General features: G+C 54.0%; 1 protein-coding gene across 2 annotated transcripts; it reads right to left on the minus strand.

Moving 5' to 3' along the window:
* Nucleotides 1-13,507: 13,507 nt before the first annotated feature.
* Nucleotides 13,508-16,708, minus strand: FOXA2 (forkhead box A2). 2 transcript variants are annotated; one of them, XM_033055488.1, is made up of 3 exons: nt 16,609-16,708; nt 15,728-15,797; nt 13,508-15,259 (listed from the first exon to the last, which is right to left on the minus strand). In XM_033055488.1, exons 2-3 carry the CDS (start codon nt 15,794-15,796, stop codon nt 14,018-14,020), a joined length of 1,311 nt encoding a protein of 436 aa, XP_032911379.1. In that variant the 5' UTR covers nt 15,797; nt 16,609-16,708; the 3' UTR covers nt 13,508-14,017. The 2 variants fall into 2 exon arrangements, with proteins under 2 accessions (XP_032911379.1, XP_032911377.1); XM_033055486.1 differs by lacking the exon at nt 16,609-16,708 and having other exon boundaries at nt 15,728-15,854.
* Nucleotides 16,709-17,216: the final 508 nt, after the last annotated feature.

A 17,216-nucleotide genomic window follows, 5' to 3' on the forward strand; every position in this document is an offset into this window, starting at 1 on the left:
CACATAGGTTTGCCCCTTCCAAACATTTTCCAGTTGGACAACTTGGAATTTGCTCCAACCTCTAAACCAGGGGATTTTCAGTCTCCCCAAGTGCTGCACCTCTGACCATGGGACGCATCCGTGGTGGGATCAATTCTCCCTAAAAACCGGGAAAACTGCGGGATTAAAATCGGCTCAGCCAGTAACACCCCCAGGCAACCTCTTCCCTGTTTCCCCATCAGCTGAATGCTGTGCCTGGGGAGAAAATCAGGATAAATCCCATCAACTTCTCTGCCTCTCTGGCAGTTTCTCTACTCTCCATCAAATCCCTTCCCTGCTCCTCCATCAAATCCGTTCCCGGCGTCTCCCAGCAGAGACGAGCCACTAAAGAACGGGATGTCAGGGCCACTCGGCTGCTCCCCTCCATCCATTATCCCACTCCAAAGGTCTCACCTATCCAAGAGCCCCATCCATCCCCATTTCCAGGCGCCCGGGGCAGCCCCTCCCCTCCCAGCCCTTGGAGCCCTCTGCTTTCCATCAGATTTTCCAAGACAATGGGTGTCTGGGAGCTCCTGAACTCCTCGGGAAGGAGGGGGGTTTGTGCTGGGGGACGACTCCAGGGAAAAGCCCACTCCTGGGACACCCCTTCCTTCCCAGAAAAATGGGATCACACCACCTCAGGCTTTTCCCTGTGCTTTGGAGCGAGTTTCCCAGCATTTTCCCTCCTAACTGGAAGCTCCTAAAATCCCTGGAATATCCAGGAGGTTAGTTAATGGGATGGATGGCTCTGTTTGACATCCCAAAGCATAATTTGGGATTGGGAATACGAAATCCTCTGCCAGGGCAGCAGGTGGGATTCTGGAATCTTGGGATGAGGCCAGGAGTGGGAGATGCTTTGTGGGAATTGTCTCTTCCAGGTGGGATCTTCCTGGGATAACACCAATCCCATCAGCTCTTGTGATTTTGGAATTTCTTGGGAATGCATGGCCCCCACGGGGATTCCCTCTGCACCCCCTGTGCCTCAGGCTGAATCCAGGGAGTCCTGGCTGTCCAGGAAACTTAGGATACCAGGAATTCCATGCAGGCTGTCCAAAAATTCCAAGGAAAATATTTATTACCTTTAAAAATATTTTTATTAATACTGGTGTTAATTTTCCACTGATATTTTGGTTATTTTCATTATTATTATTCCCATCATTCCCAAAATTATTTCAGGATGGGAGCTGAATACCCTCAGCACAGACAAAACACGGATTTGGTCTGAGTTTTATCCCCCCTCAGGTGGGATTTCACTCCCAAAACAACCATGGATACTGGAAGTGCAAGAGGGGGATGAGGGGCCCCGAGTCCATCCAGTTGGACCTGGCAAACTTTGGGATGGGGTTGGAATGGTGCTGGAACGATCCCTCATTCCAAGACCTTATCTCGTGGCACAGAACCGCTGCCAGGGGCACTTTATTCCCTTGGAAAGGAAGGCAGCAGAATTCCAGTGCCAAACCCATTGTTCCTGGAATAGGAATGACTCCAGGTCCTGGCAGGTTACAGAGCTCCCATTGTTATTCCAGAGCTCAGGATCACCCAGCTTTGAAGTAGCTGAGGCGGGAACGCTCCTTCCTCTCTGCTTTGCTGCTTTTATTCCCTCATTTTTTCCCCTCCAATTCCATGATTTAACTTTGATGGGGATTGGAATGAGAGGAGCTTTAGGGACACTTCCAGCCTGAACCATTCCATGATCCAGGCTGGAAGCAACGTGGTGGGAAGTTGGGTGGAACCCCCTTAGGACTGGGAATGTTGGCTCTGGGCTTTGGATGTTGGGATGAGCTGGATGCGGGTGGGAAGAACCAAAAGCCAATGGCTTCCAGAGGATCCGAGCGCTGCTGGATCTGGAGCAGCAGGCTGGGAATCTCCATGGGAATGTTGGGTCACCTCCAGGTTCTTCCTGGCCACCTCCATCCCACCCTTGAGCCTGTGCATCCCTCGGGAAAGAGCCGCTCCCTCCGGCAACTCCTTCTCCCGGCTTTGTATCCAATTTAACCGCTGGATTTGAAATGCCAGCGGAGTTAAGAGGAGCTGATTAAAAAGCGGGAGCCTCATCCCAGTTTTTAAACACGGAGTTGCTTGGCCGTATTTACATTAGTGTCAACTTTAATTTAAATCCCGCATAACGATATTTGCTTCCCTAAATTTATTCCCCGGGAACGCCGCGCAAATTACCCAGCACCGCCGGCACCTTCTCTTTGTCTGCGGCGGAGTGGCTCGGGAATGAGCTCCTGGAAGTGTCATTCCGCCTCTTTAATGTCTCATTAATTAACCCATCCCGCTTTCCTGGAGCTGGTGGAGCCCGGAAAAGGAATTCCAGCTGGATCTGCCTTCAAAGTGGGAACAGGGATAGGCTTGGCGAGCCTCATCCCTTCCAGCTTGGAAGGTTCCTTGGGAAATCATGGAATTCAGGAGACCAACCATGGTAAAGGCATAAAACCCCTTCCCTGAGGGATTTTGGGATGAACAATCCCAGGAATGGAAATCCAGTTGGATCCGCCTTTAAAATGGGAATTGGGATGGACTTGGTCCCTTCCAACTTGGGATATTCCATGGGAATTCAAAGAACCAAGGAGCCCAGCCCTCTTCCTGAGGGATTTTGGGATGGGCCATCCCAGCAATGCAGTATCAGAGCAGGGAATATCCAAGTGCTCCGGGATTTCAGGGATATGTGGTATGAGCCTCCTGCCTTCCAGTCTGACCACCCTGCAGGAAAAAGTGGGAAAAACCCACCAAAAAATCCAGTGATTCCATGGGTTTTGGGACAAGAGCAGAGCTGTGGGATTGCTGAACCCACAACTTCTTCCCTTTGCACTCCTCAAATCCTTTCAGGATCCTTTCCATCAACCCAGAGCTATTCCCAGCTCCCAGAACCAACAGGGCAGAAAGGGGGAATGCCAAAGGATGGATGGTCCCTGCTGGCTTTGATTTCATGTGGAATTCCAGCATTTTCCTGTCTGGAGCAAAACGAGGGGTGGCCTGGATTTGAATAGGGAGAAATTTCCCTGGATTTTCAGGGAATGAAGGTCTGGAGGCAGTGGCACCCAGCAAGGATATTCCCAATATTTCACATCTTGCTCCCAGATGGGTCTCCCAGGAAGGACGACTCATGTTTAGTATTTTCCAAGCTCTCTGTGCCCTAAATAAATCTGGAATTCTGCACTTGGCCTGGGCTGGAAATAGCCCTTGGAATACGGCATTCCTTCAGCTTACTTGGAATGAGGACAGAATTCCTTGCCCAAAAAGGGTTTCCTTGCCCCGAGAGGTTTTCCTTTATCCAAGAGGATTTTCCCTTTATCCAAGAGGTTTTCCTTGCCCAGAAGTGCTTCCTCTCCCTAAAATGTTTCATTGCCCTAGGAGGTTTCCCTTTTTCCATGAGTATTTTTCCCTTATCCAAGAGGGCTTCTTTTCCCTTTCTCCAAGAATTTTCCTTGCCCCCAAAGGATTTCCCTGCCCCTAAAACCTCTCCTTGTCCCAGAAGGGTTTCCTGGCCATTCCCAACGATGCCAGCCAAAGGGTGAGCCATCCAGGGGCACATGGAGCCTGGAGCTTGGCTTGGGAATGCCAGCAGAGGCAGCTGTTGGTGGATCCATGGAATCAGGGAAGGGCCACGCTCTTACCTGGCCGGAGGAAAGGGCTCCACAACAAAAGGGATTCAGGATCCACGGAAAAGCCGTGGGCTGGAGCCCGGATCTTGGCTCGGGAACGCCAGCGGAGGCAGCTTTTCCTGGACCAGTGGGATAAGGGAATCAGGGAACAGGGAATCAGGGAAGAGCTGCAGCTGTGCCCTTATCTGGCCGGAGGCCGGGGCTCCACAACAAAAGGGATTGAGGAGCCGGGTGATCCATGGAAAATCCATGGGCCCGGCATTGTGGCCGCCCTTCTGCTGAGCAAATAGTTCAAACTGTTCATTCCCATCTCCCATTCTCTCCCCGGAACGTTGTTTGTGTCCTTGCATTTCATTCCGCAGGAAGATTGCTCCCTGGGCCTATGAGCAAACAGTCCGGAAAAGAGCCAACTATCCCGGCTTTTCCCTGGAGAACTGGCATTTTTATTCCAGCTCCAAGCTGTCAAAGAGCTGGAGAGTTTATGTCCGGATCCTGAATTAATTGCTTTAAGCTGGAGCGGCCTCCAAATGGCCGGGAGATGTTTATTAATAACGGTTCTCCCGGTTTTTTCCGGATCTTTTTTTGTTGTTGCTGTTCCAAGCTGTGCTCTCCCATCCCATGCCCTCCATTAAGAGCCTGGCCCGAGGAAAAGCCGCTTACAGGGAATTAGGGAGCGGCTCCCGAGGTTTTGGGAAGCTCCCGGTAGGACTTTGGGGACGCCAGGAAGGAGACGGAGATGGATCAGAGGGAGAAGGAGCGGGATCTCGTTTAATCCAAATATCCTCGCTAATTAACGAGGAAATTAACGCCAGAAAAAAATTCCAGGCTGGAATTAAACGGATTTGTGTTCGACATAAAATGTTTGAAATGCCGCTCCAAGGAATGAAGGAATAAAGCAATTCCAACGCCGCTGGAAAAGCGGGAGCCTGCAGCGCCTTTGTGTAAATTTCCCACTTGACTTTTCATTATCTACCTGCCCCAAATCCATCTGTATGGATGGGATCAACATGGAATGGGAGAGATAAAAGCCAGCATAAATGTGCTTTGCATATCCCACCGACAAACCCCCTCCCCTTTCCCCGGAGCCGCTTTTCCAGGCAGCTGCATTTTCGGGAATAAATCATTTTGCCGAGGGAAGGAGAGGGAAGCGGAGTGGGGCTGCTCAAGTGTTTGCTTGGAATATTGATCCTGTCAGAGGAACGGCGGTTAATGAGTAACCGGGAAAAATATGCCGGATCTGCCTGGGCTCCTGGTCGGAGCATGGATACGGCTCTGGGGCCCCTTGGGATCCGGGAGCGGAGCTGGGACAGGGTGGGGCAGAGGGAGAAGGGGGACAGGGCCCTGCACCCCGAATTCCAGGGTGTTTGGAGGCCTGGGACTTTCTGCATCCCAAATCCTGCCATGTCCCAAACCTCGCGCCATCCCAAATCCTGCTGCTTGCCAATCTGCTGTATCCCAATCCTTACCACACCCTAAACCCTGCTGCATCCCAAATCCTGCTGCATCCCAAATCCTGCCCCATTCCAAGCCCTGCTGCATCCCAAATCATGCCCCATTCCAAATCCTGCCCCATTCCAAACCCTGCTGCATCCCAAACCCTGCTGCATCCCAAATCCTGGCCCATTCCAAGCCCTGCTGCATCCCAAATCATGCCCCATTCCAAACCCTGCTGCATCCCAAATCCTACCCCATTCCAAACCCTGCTGCATCCCAAATCCTGCCCCATTCCAAACCCTGCTACATCCCAAACCTGCCACACCCTAAACCCTGCTGATGCATCCCAAATTCTTCCCCATCCCAAATCCCAGTGATTCCTACACTTTGCCTTGTTCCAAACCCCTTGTTCATTCCTGCATAAGATCCCATGGGATCAGCCTCTTGCACATGCAGGTGGTTCTCCCTCTCCTCATCCCAGCAGGAGCCGCTTCTGGTCCCAAATATCCCCAATTCCAGCTGGATGAAGAATATTCCTGCCTTAAAACCAGCTGACATTCCTTCTCTCTCTGTGGGATGATCCAGAGCTTGGAGCAAGCTCCCTGTCCTGTCCAGTTCTCCCTTCTCCCTTCTCTCCTCCTTTTCCATGAATCCCAGCACCCTGGAGAGCTGGCAAATGCTCCTTTCTCTTTTTTTCCCCCTTGTGAGAAGAACTCCTGGTGGGATTTATTTCCCCTTTAGGAACAGGACAGGGAAAAGGTTAAGAGGCACTTCAGGAGATCCACCCCATTTTTATTCCTGTGGAAAGCTCGATCCCATTCCAGCAGCTCCCGTCATCTCAAGTGATGAATTCCTCCTCCTCCTTCTCCTCCTTTTCCTTCTCCTCACATCCTGGAGCTGGGAAAAGCAGCCCTGCTCCGGCACCTGCTTCCCACTGGATTTATTCCTTGGAGGATCTTTCCACACGGGAATTTCTCCCAGTCAGGCAGAGGATTTTTGCCTTTCCTTATGGAAAAGGCCCTTTCCAGTCTTTTTCCTTCTATCCCTAAAAATCCACACTGGGAATTTGTGGGGTGTGGAAGGAGAGGAAACAAAGGGAAAAGCAGGGATGAGCCGGTGACTTCCCAAACCGGAGATTTCCTCTGGATGCTCCCAAAAAACCGACTGTGCCGTCGGCTCGACATCTGCAGGGATTTTATGGGTTTGGGAATGATGGCTCCAATCGGACCCAGGAGGACAGAAACTCCTGGAAAAGCCCCTCTGGAAGCAATTCCCACCTTCTGTCCCCTTTTTCCACCCAGGGCTGCTGGGTCTGTTCCCCCCTCCCATTCCAAAATGGATCCAAACTTCCACCCCTTCCCTGTTTTCCTCGCAGTGTGGATGCAAGGTGGGGATTTCAGGAAAGCTTTGGAAGGGATTTAATCCCCTTTTAATCACTTTTATGGGATTTTTCCTCCTCTCCAAAGCCTTCCTTGTGCTCACCCTCGGGAATTCCCCCCCCAGATTTGTGGGAAGCTCCGCATTCCCGAGGTGCTGTTGGGGTTTTCCCGCTGTTTCCGTGAGGCAGGATCCATATCCCGGCCGGGATCCATGTCCAGGCCACGTCCCCATTCCTGTCGGGAATTACTGGAGCGTGACCCAGGTATCGCTGCCGAGCACAGACACAAAGAGGCAATCGGAGATGGGAATCTTGGCCTTTAATAGGAATGAGGACACGGATGAATCCCGATTTATCCCAAGTCCCGCTACCGCCGGTTCCGCATCCATTAGCTGAATAAATAAAGGAGAGGGAAGGGAGAGCAGGGAGCAGGGATAAGCAAAGCATTCCAAGGGCTCCCAAATCCCTCGGTGTCGCTGCCTTCATCCCTGCCTGTCCCACATTTTCCTTGGAAAAGGGTTCGAGGGGGAAGGAGAGGGTGGAGCGGGGATGGGGTGGGATGTGAGGAGGGGGAGCTGCTGGAATGGGGTGGGAAAAGGAGAGAAAGGGGGGAAGGAATGAGAGAGGGGAAGGAGGGAAAAGGGAAAGGAAAAAGGAAGGGGAAAAGGGGAATGGAAAAAAGAGGGGAGAGGGAAAAGTAAGGGAAGGAAATGGGAAAGAAAAAGGGAAAGGGGGAAAATAATTGAAAGGGAAAGAAAGGAAAAGGGGGAAAGGAAGGAAGAGTAAGGAAAAAGGAATGGGGAAGGAAAGGAAAGGAACGGGGAAGGAAAGGAAAGGAAAGGAAAGGAAAGGAAAGGAAAGGAAAGGAAAGGAAAGGAAAGGAAAGGAAAGGAAAGGAAAGGAAAGGAAAGGAAAGGAAAGGAAAGGAAAGGAAAGGAAAGGAAAGGAAAGGAAAGGAAAGGAAAGGAAAGGAAAGGAAAGGAAAGGAAAGGAAAGGAAAGGAAAGGAAAGGAAAGGAAAGGAAAGGAAAGGAAAGGAAAGGAAAGGAAAGGAAAGGAAAGGAAAGGAAAGGAAAGGAAAGGAAAGGAAAGGAAAGGAAAGGAAAGGAAAGGAAAGGAAAGGAAAGGAAAGGAAAGGAAAGGAAAGGGAAAAGGAAAAGGAAAAAGGAAAAAGGAAAGGAAAAAGGAAAAAGGAAAAGAAAAAGGAAAAAGGGAAAATCCAGCTGGAGCAGTCCTTGCCCCTCCTCCTGCAGCTGCTTCCACCTCATTCCCGGGATTTAATCACTTTTCCTTTTTTCTTTCATTTTTTTTCCTCCCTAATTTTTCCCTTCCTTTTCCCTGGAATTCCACCTCCAACTGTCCCTGCAAATAGAACAGACCGGAGGGAGTTTCCATCCCTGCATCCCTCCATCCATATTTTCCCCAAAAAATCCCCGTCCCGGGCTCGGGGCAGCTTCTCCCGTCCTCCCATTCCCTCGTCCCTGCTCTGTGTCGCTGGGATCCGTCCCTGTCCCACTGTCCCCTCCGTCTGGAGCCGCTCCCGGGATTGTCCCCGTGTCCCAAAGCCTCTGGACACCCCAGAATGGGAGTGCTCCTTTCGCAATATTTCAGGGAAAAATAATCAGTATTTTTTCTACTTTCCCCCCCATTTTTTTCCTTTATATATTTTTTGCTTCCTTTGGTATTTTCTTCTTTTTTTTTCCTTTTTGAATTTTTCTTTTCTTTTTATCTCTTTTTTCTTTTTTTATCCATCTCCCTTATTTTCCTTTTCTTTTTTCCCAGATTTACTTTTCCTTTCTCTTTTCCCCCTTTGTGTTTTATATTTTTTACTTTTCCCTTTTTAATTTTTTTTGTTTTGTTTTATTCCCTTTTGTTGCCTTTTATTACCTTTCATTTTTCAAAATTAATATATTTTCTTTTATTCCAATCAACCCAACCGTTCCTAAATCCACCAATCCACCTTTCCTCGGCTCCAGCGGGGTCAATATGGAAAAAAACCCCAAAAATTAAAAAAAAAAAAATCTCCGTCAGCTCCTTTTGCTCTTCCCGCATCCAGCGGCTCCGCAATCCCGGGTTTAACATTCCCAGAAATCCGAGCGGATTCCCCATCACCCTTTAATATTTCCTCTCCTATTCCCGGGCATTGGGAATAAACTTCCAACCTTTTCATTTTTTCTCCTCTCCTTTCATTTTCCAGCCTCTTCCCTACCTGGTTTTTGTGGGGGTTTGGATTAACAAAAAGAAAAATTAAAAATAAAAAAGAAACTAGGATCTAGGATTAGGACAATTTTTGGGAGAAATAGTGGGAATTGCCTTGAGCCTGAGCGGAATTACAGCTTGGAAAAGAAGGCTCCATCAGTTTCCCGGGAGACGGGATAAGCCCTACTTGGGTGTTCCAGCTCTTTTTAGCCCCACTAATAATTAGTCCCATCTCAGCCCCGAGTTGTCCTGGGTTTTTTTGTTTTGTTTTTTTGGATTTTGTTTTTTTTTTCCTTGGGATCATCCAGAAATGCGCTGGAAGCTGCGGGCAGGGAAGGCAGGGCCGGCTCTTCCAGCGTTATCCCAGGGGGCAGAATTTGGGATCCCCCCGTGCTCTTTGTGCTTTGATGTCCTTGGAGCCACCCCTGAATGTCATTAAGGGCCGGGATAATTAAAAGGACAAAAAAAATGTATGGGAATAGTCGCTTTTCCTGGTGGGACAAGTCATGGAAAAAATAAAAGAAAACTCGGGATAACGGAGGGAAGGGGAGCGGGGCTGATTTGGTCTCGCATCCAAAAAAAAAAAAAAAAATTAAATAAAAAGAAACAACCACAAAAAAACCCAACCCGGAATTTAACGGGAATTGCCGGGAAAAGGGAGCGGGGTCACAGCGACCGCGGGGAGCTGGGAATGCTCGGGAAAAGAGGGAAAAGCAGTCGGGAGTGGCGCGGCAGGAGCGGGAATGCGGCGGGACGGGCGCTGCCCCCGCGGGGGGGACAGGAGCGCTAATTGGAGCTGTCAGCGTTAATTAACGAGAGCTCATTAGCCGTGTCACCTGTCCCGGTGAGGGGACACGGACGGGGACAGGACACGGCCACCCCCTGCGAACTGTGACCCCCCCGGTGTCCCCGAAGCTGAAAAATTCCCGGTTTTCCCCCAAACGCGCCACGGGAATGTTAGTATCCCGATTTTTTTTTTTTTTTGGTCCGCAGAGAAGCGGGAGCCCCGGGAATGCCACCGGGAGCGGCGCTTCCCGGGAGAAGTCCCCTCCCGGAACAAAAGATTGGCAGGAAAAATTAGGGGGAAAGGGAGAAAACCCGTTGCAGTTAAAATGGAGCTCGCAAATTCCAGGGAAGCTCGGGAATTTGGGAAGGAGGGGGAAGAGGGAGGGAGCAGGGCCCGCACGTCCTGTCCCACGGTTTGGGGCTGAACCGGGCAGAATCGGAGCCTCGAGGTGGCTCCCACCGCCCAAAACTCCTCCTGTGCGCCAGAACTGCGAGATGGGATCCCAAAAAATGAGCGTGCCTGAACACATCCCTGAACTCATCCCTAAATCCATCCTGAACCCATGCTGAGCCCATCCCTGAATTCATCCTGAATCCATCCCTGAACCCATCCTGAATTCATCCTGAATCTATTCTGAAATAATTCCTGAATCCATCCCTGAACCCGTCCCTGAATTCATCCTGAACCCATTCCTGAATTCATCCCTGATTTAATCCTGGCTATCCCGAACCCATCCCTGAATTCATCCCTGATTCAATCCTGAGTCTCCTGAACCCATTCCTGAATTCATCCTCGAATTCATCCTGAATCCATCCCTGAATCCATCCCTTAATCAATCCCAGAATCCATGCCCGAGCCCATCCCGAATCCATCCCTGAATCAATCCCTGAATCAATTCCCGAACCCATCCCCGAACCCATCCCGAACCCAACCCGAATCCGTCCCTGAATCAATCCCCGAATCCATCCCTGAATCCATCCCCGAACCCATCCCGAACCCATCCCCGAACCCATCCCGGATCCATCCCTGAATCAATCTCTGAATCCATCCCCGAACCCATCCCGGATCCATCCCCGAACCCATCCTGAATCAATCCCTGAATCCATCCCTGAATCCATCCCCGAACCCATCCCGGATCCATCCCCCCGCGGCCTCCGCTCCGCTTCCCCCGGCCCCGGCGGCTCCGGGGCGAGCAGAGGGGCCCGGGGCTGGGGAGGAAGGGCCGGGAAGGACTCGAGGAGCGGGAAGGGAAGGGCAGGAGGAGCGGGAGGAGCGGGAGAAGGAGCGGCGGGTGTCCCCTACCTGCGCCCCGGCCGCCGGCCCGGCTGTGCGGGAGCTGGGAGCATCCCGGCATTTATTGGAGCTCCAACTGTGCCACTGTTGACTTTAGCACAAAGCAAAGATTTCGCCGGGCGCCCGTTTAAAAATGAATATTTTACCAAGATATCGATCAGCTTTATAAAATTCACTTCCAGCGCCGCGGCTGCGAGCGGCGCGGGGGGGGTGCCGGGAAAGGGGCCGCAATATAAGATCTGTGTAAATTTGCTGAACTCTGACGTGGTGGGGAAAGTTTACCCTCCTGGAATTTGGAGCTCCAGCCATCTCTCCCCCCCCCATCCGCGCTCACTCCTGCTCCTCGTCTTTTTTTTTTTTTAGCTTCTTTTCTTTTTTTTTTTCTTTTTTTTTTTTTTTTTTTTTTTGTTTACTGACTTTGTTTATTCACAGCTCACGGTTGCTTAACCAGGCAGGAGCAGAATGCGCTCGCAGCGAGGTTGGGATTGTGTGGAGAGAGGCGAAAATGCCAAGGGGAGGAGGGAAAGGGGAGAAATAACGCCCAGCCGGAGGATTTTAGGGTGATTTCCCTTTTTTTCGGACTCAAATCGTGCAGCGGGGCAGAGGAAGGGGAGTGGAAAATGAGGGGGAAAAGTGGGGAGGGAAGGGGGAGAAGAAATTAAAGTGGGGAGAAAAAAAGGAGGGAGAAGAAAGAAAGGAAAGGAAGGGAGAAAAAGGCAGGAAAAAGAGGGAAAAGAAATGAAATTGGGGAGCAAGGAGGGAGAAGAAAGAATAGAAGGGAGAAAAGAGGGAGGAAAAGGGAGGGAGAAAAAAGGAGAGAGAAAAAAATGAAAGTGAGGAGGAGGGGAAAAAAGGAGCGAGAAGAAATGGAAGCGGGAGGGAAAGAGGGAGGAAAAAACAGAGGAAAAATGAAAGTGGAGAGAAAGGGAGAAGAAACAAAAGGAAGGGAATAAAGGAGAGGAAAAAATAAAAGGAGGGAGAAAAGGTAAAGGGGAATAAAAAGGGGAGAAGAATAAAAGGAGAAAATAAGAAGGGGGATAAAAGGCGGAGGAAAATAAAAGGAAGGAGGGGGGAAAAAAGAGGGAGGAAAGTCAAAGAAAGAGAAGAAATAGAGGAGGAAATAGAAAATGAAAAGGAGGAGAGGAAAATGAAAGGGACGAGGAAGAAAATGAAAGGGGAAAAAGCAAAAAGGGAGGAAAATGCCAGTAGCGAGTAAAAAAAAAGGGTGGGGGGAGAACGAAGGAGAGAAAGTAAAAGAGGAGAAAGAACAAAACGGAGGAAATGAAAAGGAGGAGAAGAAAAAAGGAGAGAAGGAAGAAAACGGAGGGGAAAGGAAGAAAATAGAGAGGGAAAGGAAGAAGAAAGAAGGGGAAAGGAAGAAGAAAGAAGGGAAAGCTGGGCTGAGGAGGCGAGACGCGAGCGGGACCCGAGCGGGGCCGAGCCCGAGGCCGGAGCGGGGGCGGGGGGGTTTGTCCTTGTCCCCAAAGCGGCGACACCCCCGCGCCCGTGCCCGCTGGCCGCGGGAGCCTTTAATGTGCAAATGCCACCCCTTGCACGCCCCGCTCGCCATCGTGTGTGTCCTTGGAGAGATCCCGGCACATTTCAGCCCCGTTTTGTTTTATTTTTTCTTTTTTTTTTTTGGGCAAGGTTCTTTTTTTTTTTTTTTTTCCCTTCTCCTCTTCCCCACCCCGCCCCTCCGCGCTCGTTGCCTTTTCTCCCCTTTTCTCTCGCCGCGGACAATGCGGAATTTTAAGAAGGATTTGGGTGTTAGTTGGGAAAGCAACATCGCGGCGTGGCCGGCGCCGCGTGGGAAAAACAACAAGTGGTTGGGAAGAGGGGGAAAAGGGAATGGAAGGGCAGGAGCCGGGAGGTGATGAAAATAAAAAGCTCTGCGTGTTTTCCGCCGCCCGAGGAAAAACCGGGATGCTGTCCCGGGAAAGGCAGGGATGCGCTGGGAGGATTTTTGGGATCGCGGGGTTTTTGGGAAAGGGGTCCCGGCTTCCCACCTTGCGGATTTTCCCTGGGCGCGGTGTCGGGGTGGGAATAGCGGGATCCTGCGGGGATGGAGAGTCCCGGCGGGGATAGCGGGATCCTGGAGGGAATAGTGGGGTCCTGGAAGGGATGGAGGGGTTCCGGAAGGGATGGAAGGGTGGCGGCAGAGGCGTGGGAGATTCCAGCGGGGAATAGAAGGATCCCAGCCGGGTTTGCATCGATCCCAACCGGGTTGGAGCGATCCCAGCCGGGCATGGAGCGATCCCAGCCGGGTTGGAGCAATCCCAGCCGGGTTTGCATCGATCCCAGCCGGGCATGGAGCGATCCCAGCCGGGTAGGAGCGATCCCAGCCGGGTTGGAGCGATCCCAGCCGGGCATGGAGTGATCCCAGCCGGGTTGGAGCGATCCCAGTCGGGCATGGAGCGATCCCAGCCGGGTTTGCATCGATCCCAGCGGGGCCGGCTGGCTCGCAGAGCTCCCGGGAATGCCGGCAGGGACGGCGGGGGTCCCGTCCCGTCGGGCGGCGGCGGCGGAACAGAGATGCAGGGGGAAAAGCACCGCCAATACGACTTTAATGGAGTTCTGCGGCAGCGGGGCCGCTCGCTACCAGAATACACAGCTCGAAGCCATAAATAAAGCATACAGAAACGATAAATTAATCAGATCCAAGTAGTTTACTCTCCCGGGAACATCAAGCGTTTGCTTCAATTACAACGATCTATCCTGCCTTTTTTTTTTTTTTTAATTCTTATTTTTCCGGTTTTTTTCTTTTTCTTTTTTATATTTTTTTCCCCCAGTTTGTTTTTCCCACCCTTCTTTTTTTTTTTTCTTTTCTTTCTTTTTTTTTTTTTCTTTACAACGTTACAAGACTTTTGGTCCTCGTTTTCCGAACTCGGAATATTCACAAGGAAGGAGGGGTTGGTTCTGCCTCGGGTGGGGGTTACTTTTCACCCCCCTCACTCGCACACAAAAAAATAGATATATTTAAACCTCGTGGCGACGACGACAACGAAAAAAAAAAAAAAATCAAAACAAGCCCCGGAGAACTTCCCCTCCCTGTGCCCACCCCTCCAAACCAAACCACCCCACACGGAGCCCCCCCCCGGGGTGGATTTGGGAAGGGGCCACACGGCTGCAGATTCCCGAATGGATGCAAACATCTGGAGCCAACAGAAAAAAAAAATAGATATATATATATATATATATATATGGATATGTACCGTGCTCAGAGTCCACTGCCAGGGGTATGGGGAGGAGAGGGGTTTGGGGGGGTGGGTAAAATGTTTCCCCCTTTTTTCCCAGGAGCGCTTTAGGAGGAGTTCATGATGGGCCGGGAATACACGCCTTGGTAGTAGGAAGTCTCTCCGGCCAAAGGCGAGGCCTCCAGGGCGCTTTTGTTCGTGACGGGCGCCATGGCCAGGCCCGCGGGCACGGGCGAGCCGTAGCCCGAGTAGTGCATCACCTGCTCGTAGGCCTTCAGGTCCATTTTGTGCGGGTGGTGGTGCTGGTGGTGCGGGTGGTGGTGCTGCTGCTCCGAGGACGACATCAGGTTGTTGATGGAGAACGGGTGGTTGAAGGCGTAGTGGTGCTCGGGCTTGAGGTGGCCCTCGTGGGCCAGCCCGGCGTGCGGCGGGGCCAGCAGGTGCTGGCCGGGCGAGGCCGAGGGCTCGCCGGGGCTCAGCCCTTTGAGGTCGGCCAGGGCGCGCTTGTGGTCCTGGCACGGCGAGGAGCTGGCGGGCGACTCGGCGCCCGCAGAGCCGTCGGAGCCTCCCGAGGAGCTGCCCTCACCCAGGGGCTGGTTGGGAGCCTGGCCTGGGCCTTTCTTGCCGCCAGCCCCGCCGGCGCCGCCGTCCTTGGCCGCCAGCTGCTTCTCGCACTTGAAGCGCTTCTGGCGGCGCAGGTAGCAGCCGTTCTCGAACATGTTCCCCGAGTCTGGGTGCAGCGTCCAGAAGGAGCCCTTGCCCGGCTTGTCCGGCGAGCGCGGCACCTTGAGGAAGCAGTCGTTGAAGGACAGCGAGTGGCGGATGCTGTTCTGCCAGCGCTGCTGGTTCTGGCGGTAGAAGGGGAACAGGTCCATGATCCACTGGTAGATCTCGCTGAGCGTCAGCATCTTGTTGGGGGACTGCTGGATGGCCATGGTGATGAGGGAGATGTAGGAGTAGGGCGGCTTGGCGTGCGTGTAGCTGCGCCGGTAGGTCTTGGGGTCGCGCGAGCGGTTCAGGTTGGACTGGCCGTAGATGGGGCTCATGGAGTTCATGTTGGAGTAAGGAGCCAGGGCGTTCATGGAGCCCGCCTGGCCGCCCATGGGGCTCATGCTGGGGCTCAGGTGCGCGCCCATGCCTGGCACGCCGGCCGAGCCCATGGCCGGCATGGCCCCAGCGCCCGGGGACATGCCGGCCAGCGAGGGGCTCATGCCCGTGTTGGCGTAGGACATGTTCATGGAGGTGGCCGCCGTCATGTTGGCCGTGCTGCTCATGGCCGACATGGTCATGTAGGTGTTCATGCTGTTCATGCCCAGCCCCGCGTTCATGTTGCTCACCGAGGAGTAGCCCTGCGGGGACAAGCGACAACAGGGCACGGGGATGGCGCGGGGGGGAGCCCCAGCCCTGCCCAGCCCAGCCCGGAGCCGCCGCAGCCGCGGAGGGCGCGGGAGGAAAGGGTTAAATCCCGGCGCGGGGTGGTGGTGGTGGTGGGGAGGGCGGGGGGGTATGGGGGGGGTTGTTTTTCTTCCTAATGAAACCCAAATATATTTTGGGATCTCTATTAAAAAAGGCGCGGCGGCAGCGGGAGCGGCGGAGCCGTCCCTGGAAGCGGAGTTGCAGGAAAGGAAAGGAAAAGAGAAAGGGAAAGGGACATCCCTGCCCGGTGAGAGAAAAATACCTGGAGGGGCGAGGGGAAAACAGGGAAGAGTCGCCCGCACCTCCACCCGCACCTCGGGACCCCCGCCCGCAGCGCCGAGCCCGTGCCAAAGTTAATCCCGGCCGGGATTAAACCGGGCGGTTTCGGGCTCCGTCCTTACCTCGGGCTCCCCGTAGTAGTTGCTCCAGTCCGTGTGCTCATGGCCTTCCATTTTCACCGCTCCCAGCATACTGGAAGTGGAGTGCATGGCAGTTTAAAATTTAACAGCCACAACAAACGACGGCGGAGGGAGAGCGACCCAAAAAAAAAAAAAAAAAAAAAAAAAAGGAGAGAGAGAGGGGAAAAAAAAAAAAAAGTCCCCAACCCTCCCTCCCCTCCGCCGGAGCCTCTGGAGGAGGAGGAAGAGGAGGGAGGGAGGAAGGGGGGGATGGAGCGGCGCTGGGGCTGGGGTGGGTTTGTTCCGCCGCCGCTCCTTGGGTGGGTTTTCGCAGCGCTCCGCGGCGAAGAGGCGCCCGGAGGCGATGGAGGAGCCGGAGGAGGAGGAGGAGGAGGGAGGAGGGAGGAAGAAGAGGAGGAGGAGGAAGAGGAGGACAAGTGCTGCAGTGACGTGGGTGCCCCAGTGATATAGCACGGAGCGGCCGGGCGAGCCTCCAATCCCCAGGTCCTCGGCTGCCCATTTGAATAATCAGCTCACACCTAGGCGGGAGCGGCTCCTCCGCGGCCCCGCGCACCTCTGCGCGCCGCCGCCACCGCCCCGCGCCGGGGGACACGGCGGCCACCCCATCCCAATCCCGGGGGACACCATTCCCACCCCATCCTGCTCCAGGAGGACACGGCAACCACCCCATCCTGCTCCCGGGGGATACCGCTGCCGCCCCATCCCGCTCCTGGGGGACACCATTCCCACCCCATCCCAATCCCGGGGGACGCCGTTCCCACCCCGCTCCCTGGACAGCCCCGACGGCAGCGGCTCCCCCGCAGCATTCCCGCTGGGATCAGCCCCGCAGGGTCCCCCCAGAGTCCCCGATCTCCCCCACGCACCTTCGCTCCCCGCGGCGAACGGGCCCCGGGGCTCTGCCTCCCCGGCAGGACGGGACGCGGCTCTTCCCGGCAGGAAAACCGGGACTGAAGGGAGCAGGGAGAGCAGGGAAAGGGGCGGGCAGCGCCGGCGGGGCCGCGGGGGCCGGCCCTGCGCGGGTCCCGGTGCTGATCCCGGTGCTGATCCCGGTGCTGGTCCCGGTGCGGTCCCGGTGCGGTCCCGGTGTGGATCCCGGTGCGCTCCCGGTGCCGATCCCGGTGCGGTCCCGGTGTGGATCCCGGTGCGGATCCTGGTACCGATCCCGGTGCGGATCCCGGTGCTGATCCCGGTGCGGATCCCGGTGCGGTCCCGGTGCGGATCCCGGTGCGCTCCGTCGGGGCAGCGCCGCTGCCGGAGCTCCCGGGAGCGGGGAAAAGCAGGAAAGGAGGGAAAGAGGAAGGAAGGAAGGGAAGGAGGAAGGACAGACGGGTGACCAAAATCACCCCCCCGCGGGTCTCAATCCCCCCCACCCCCCCCTGCTGGCGGGGGGGCACCGAGGGCGACAGGGAGGGACCGGGGGGCTTCCCCCCATTCCCACCACCCCTTCCCAGAGCCCGCCGGGAGCATCCCC

The sequence above is a fragment of the Catharus ustulatus genome, chromosome 3 (genome assembly GCF_009819885.2).
Source record: "Catharus ustulatus isolate bCatUst1 chromosome 3, bCatUst1.pri.v2, whole genome shotgun sequence".
Taxonomy (NCBI): domain Eukaryota; kingdom Metazoa; phylum Chordata; class Aves; order Passeriformes; family Turdidae; genus Catharus; species Catharus ustulatus.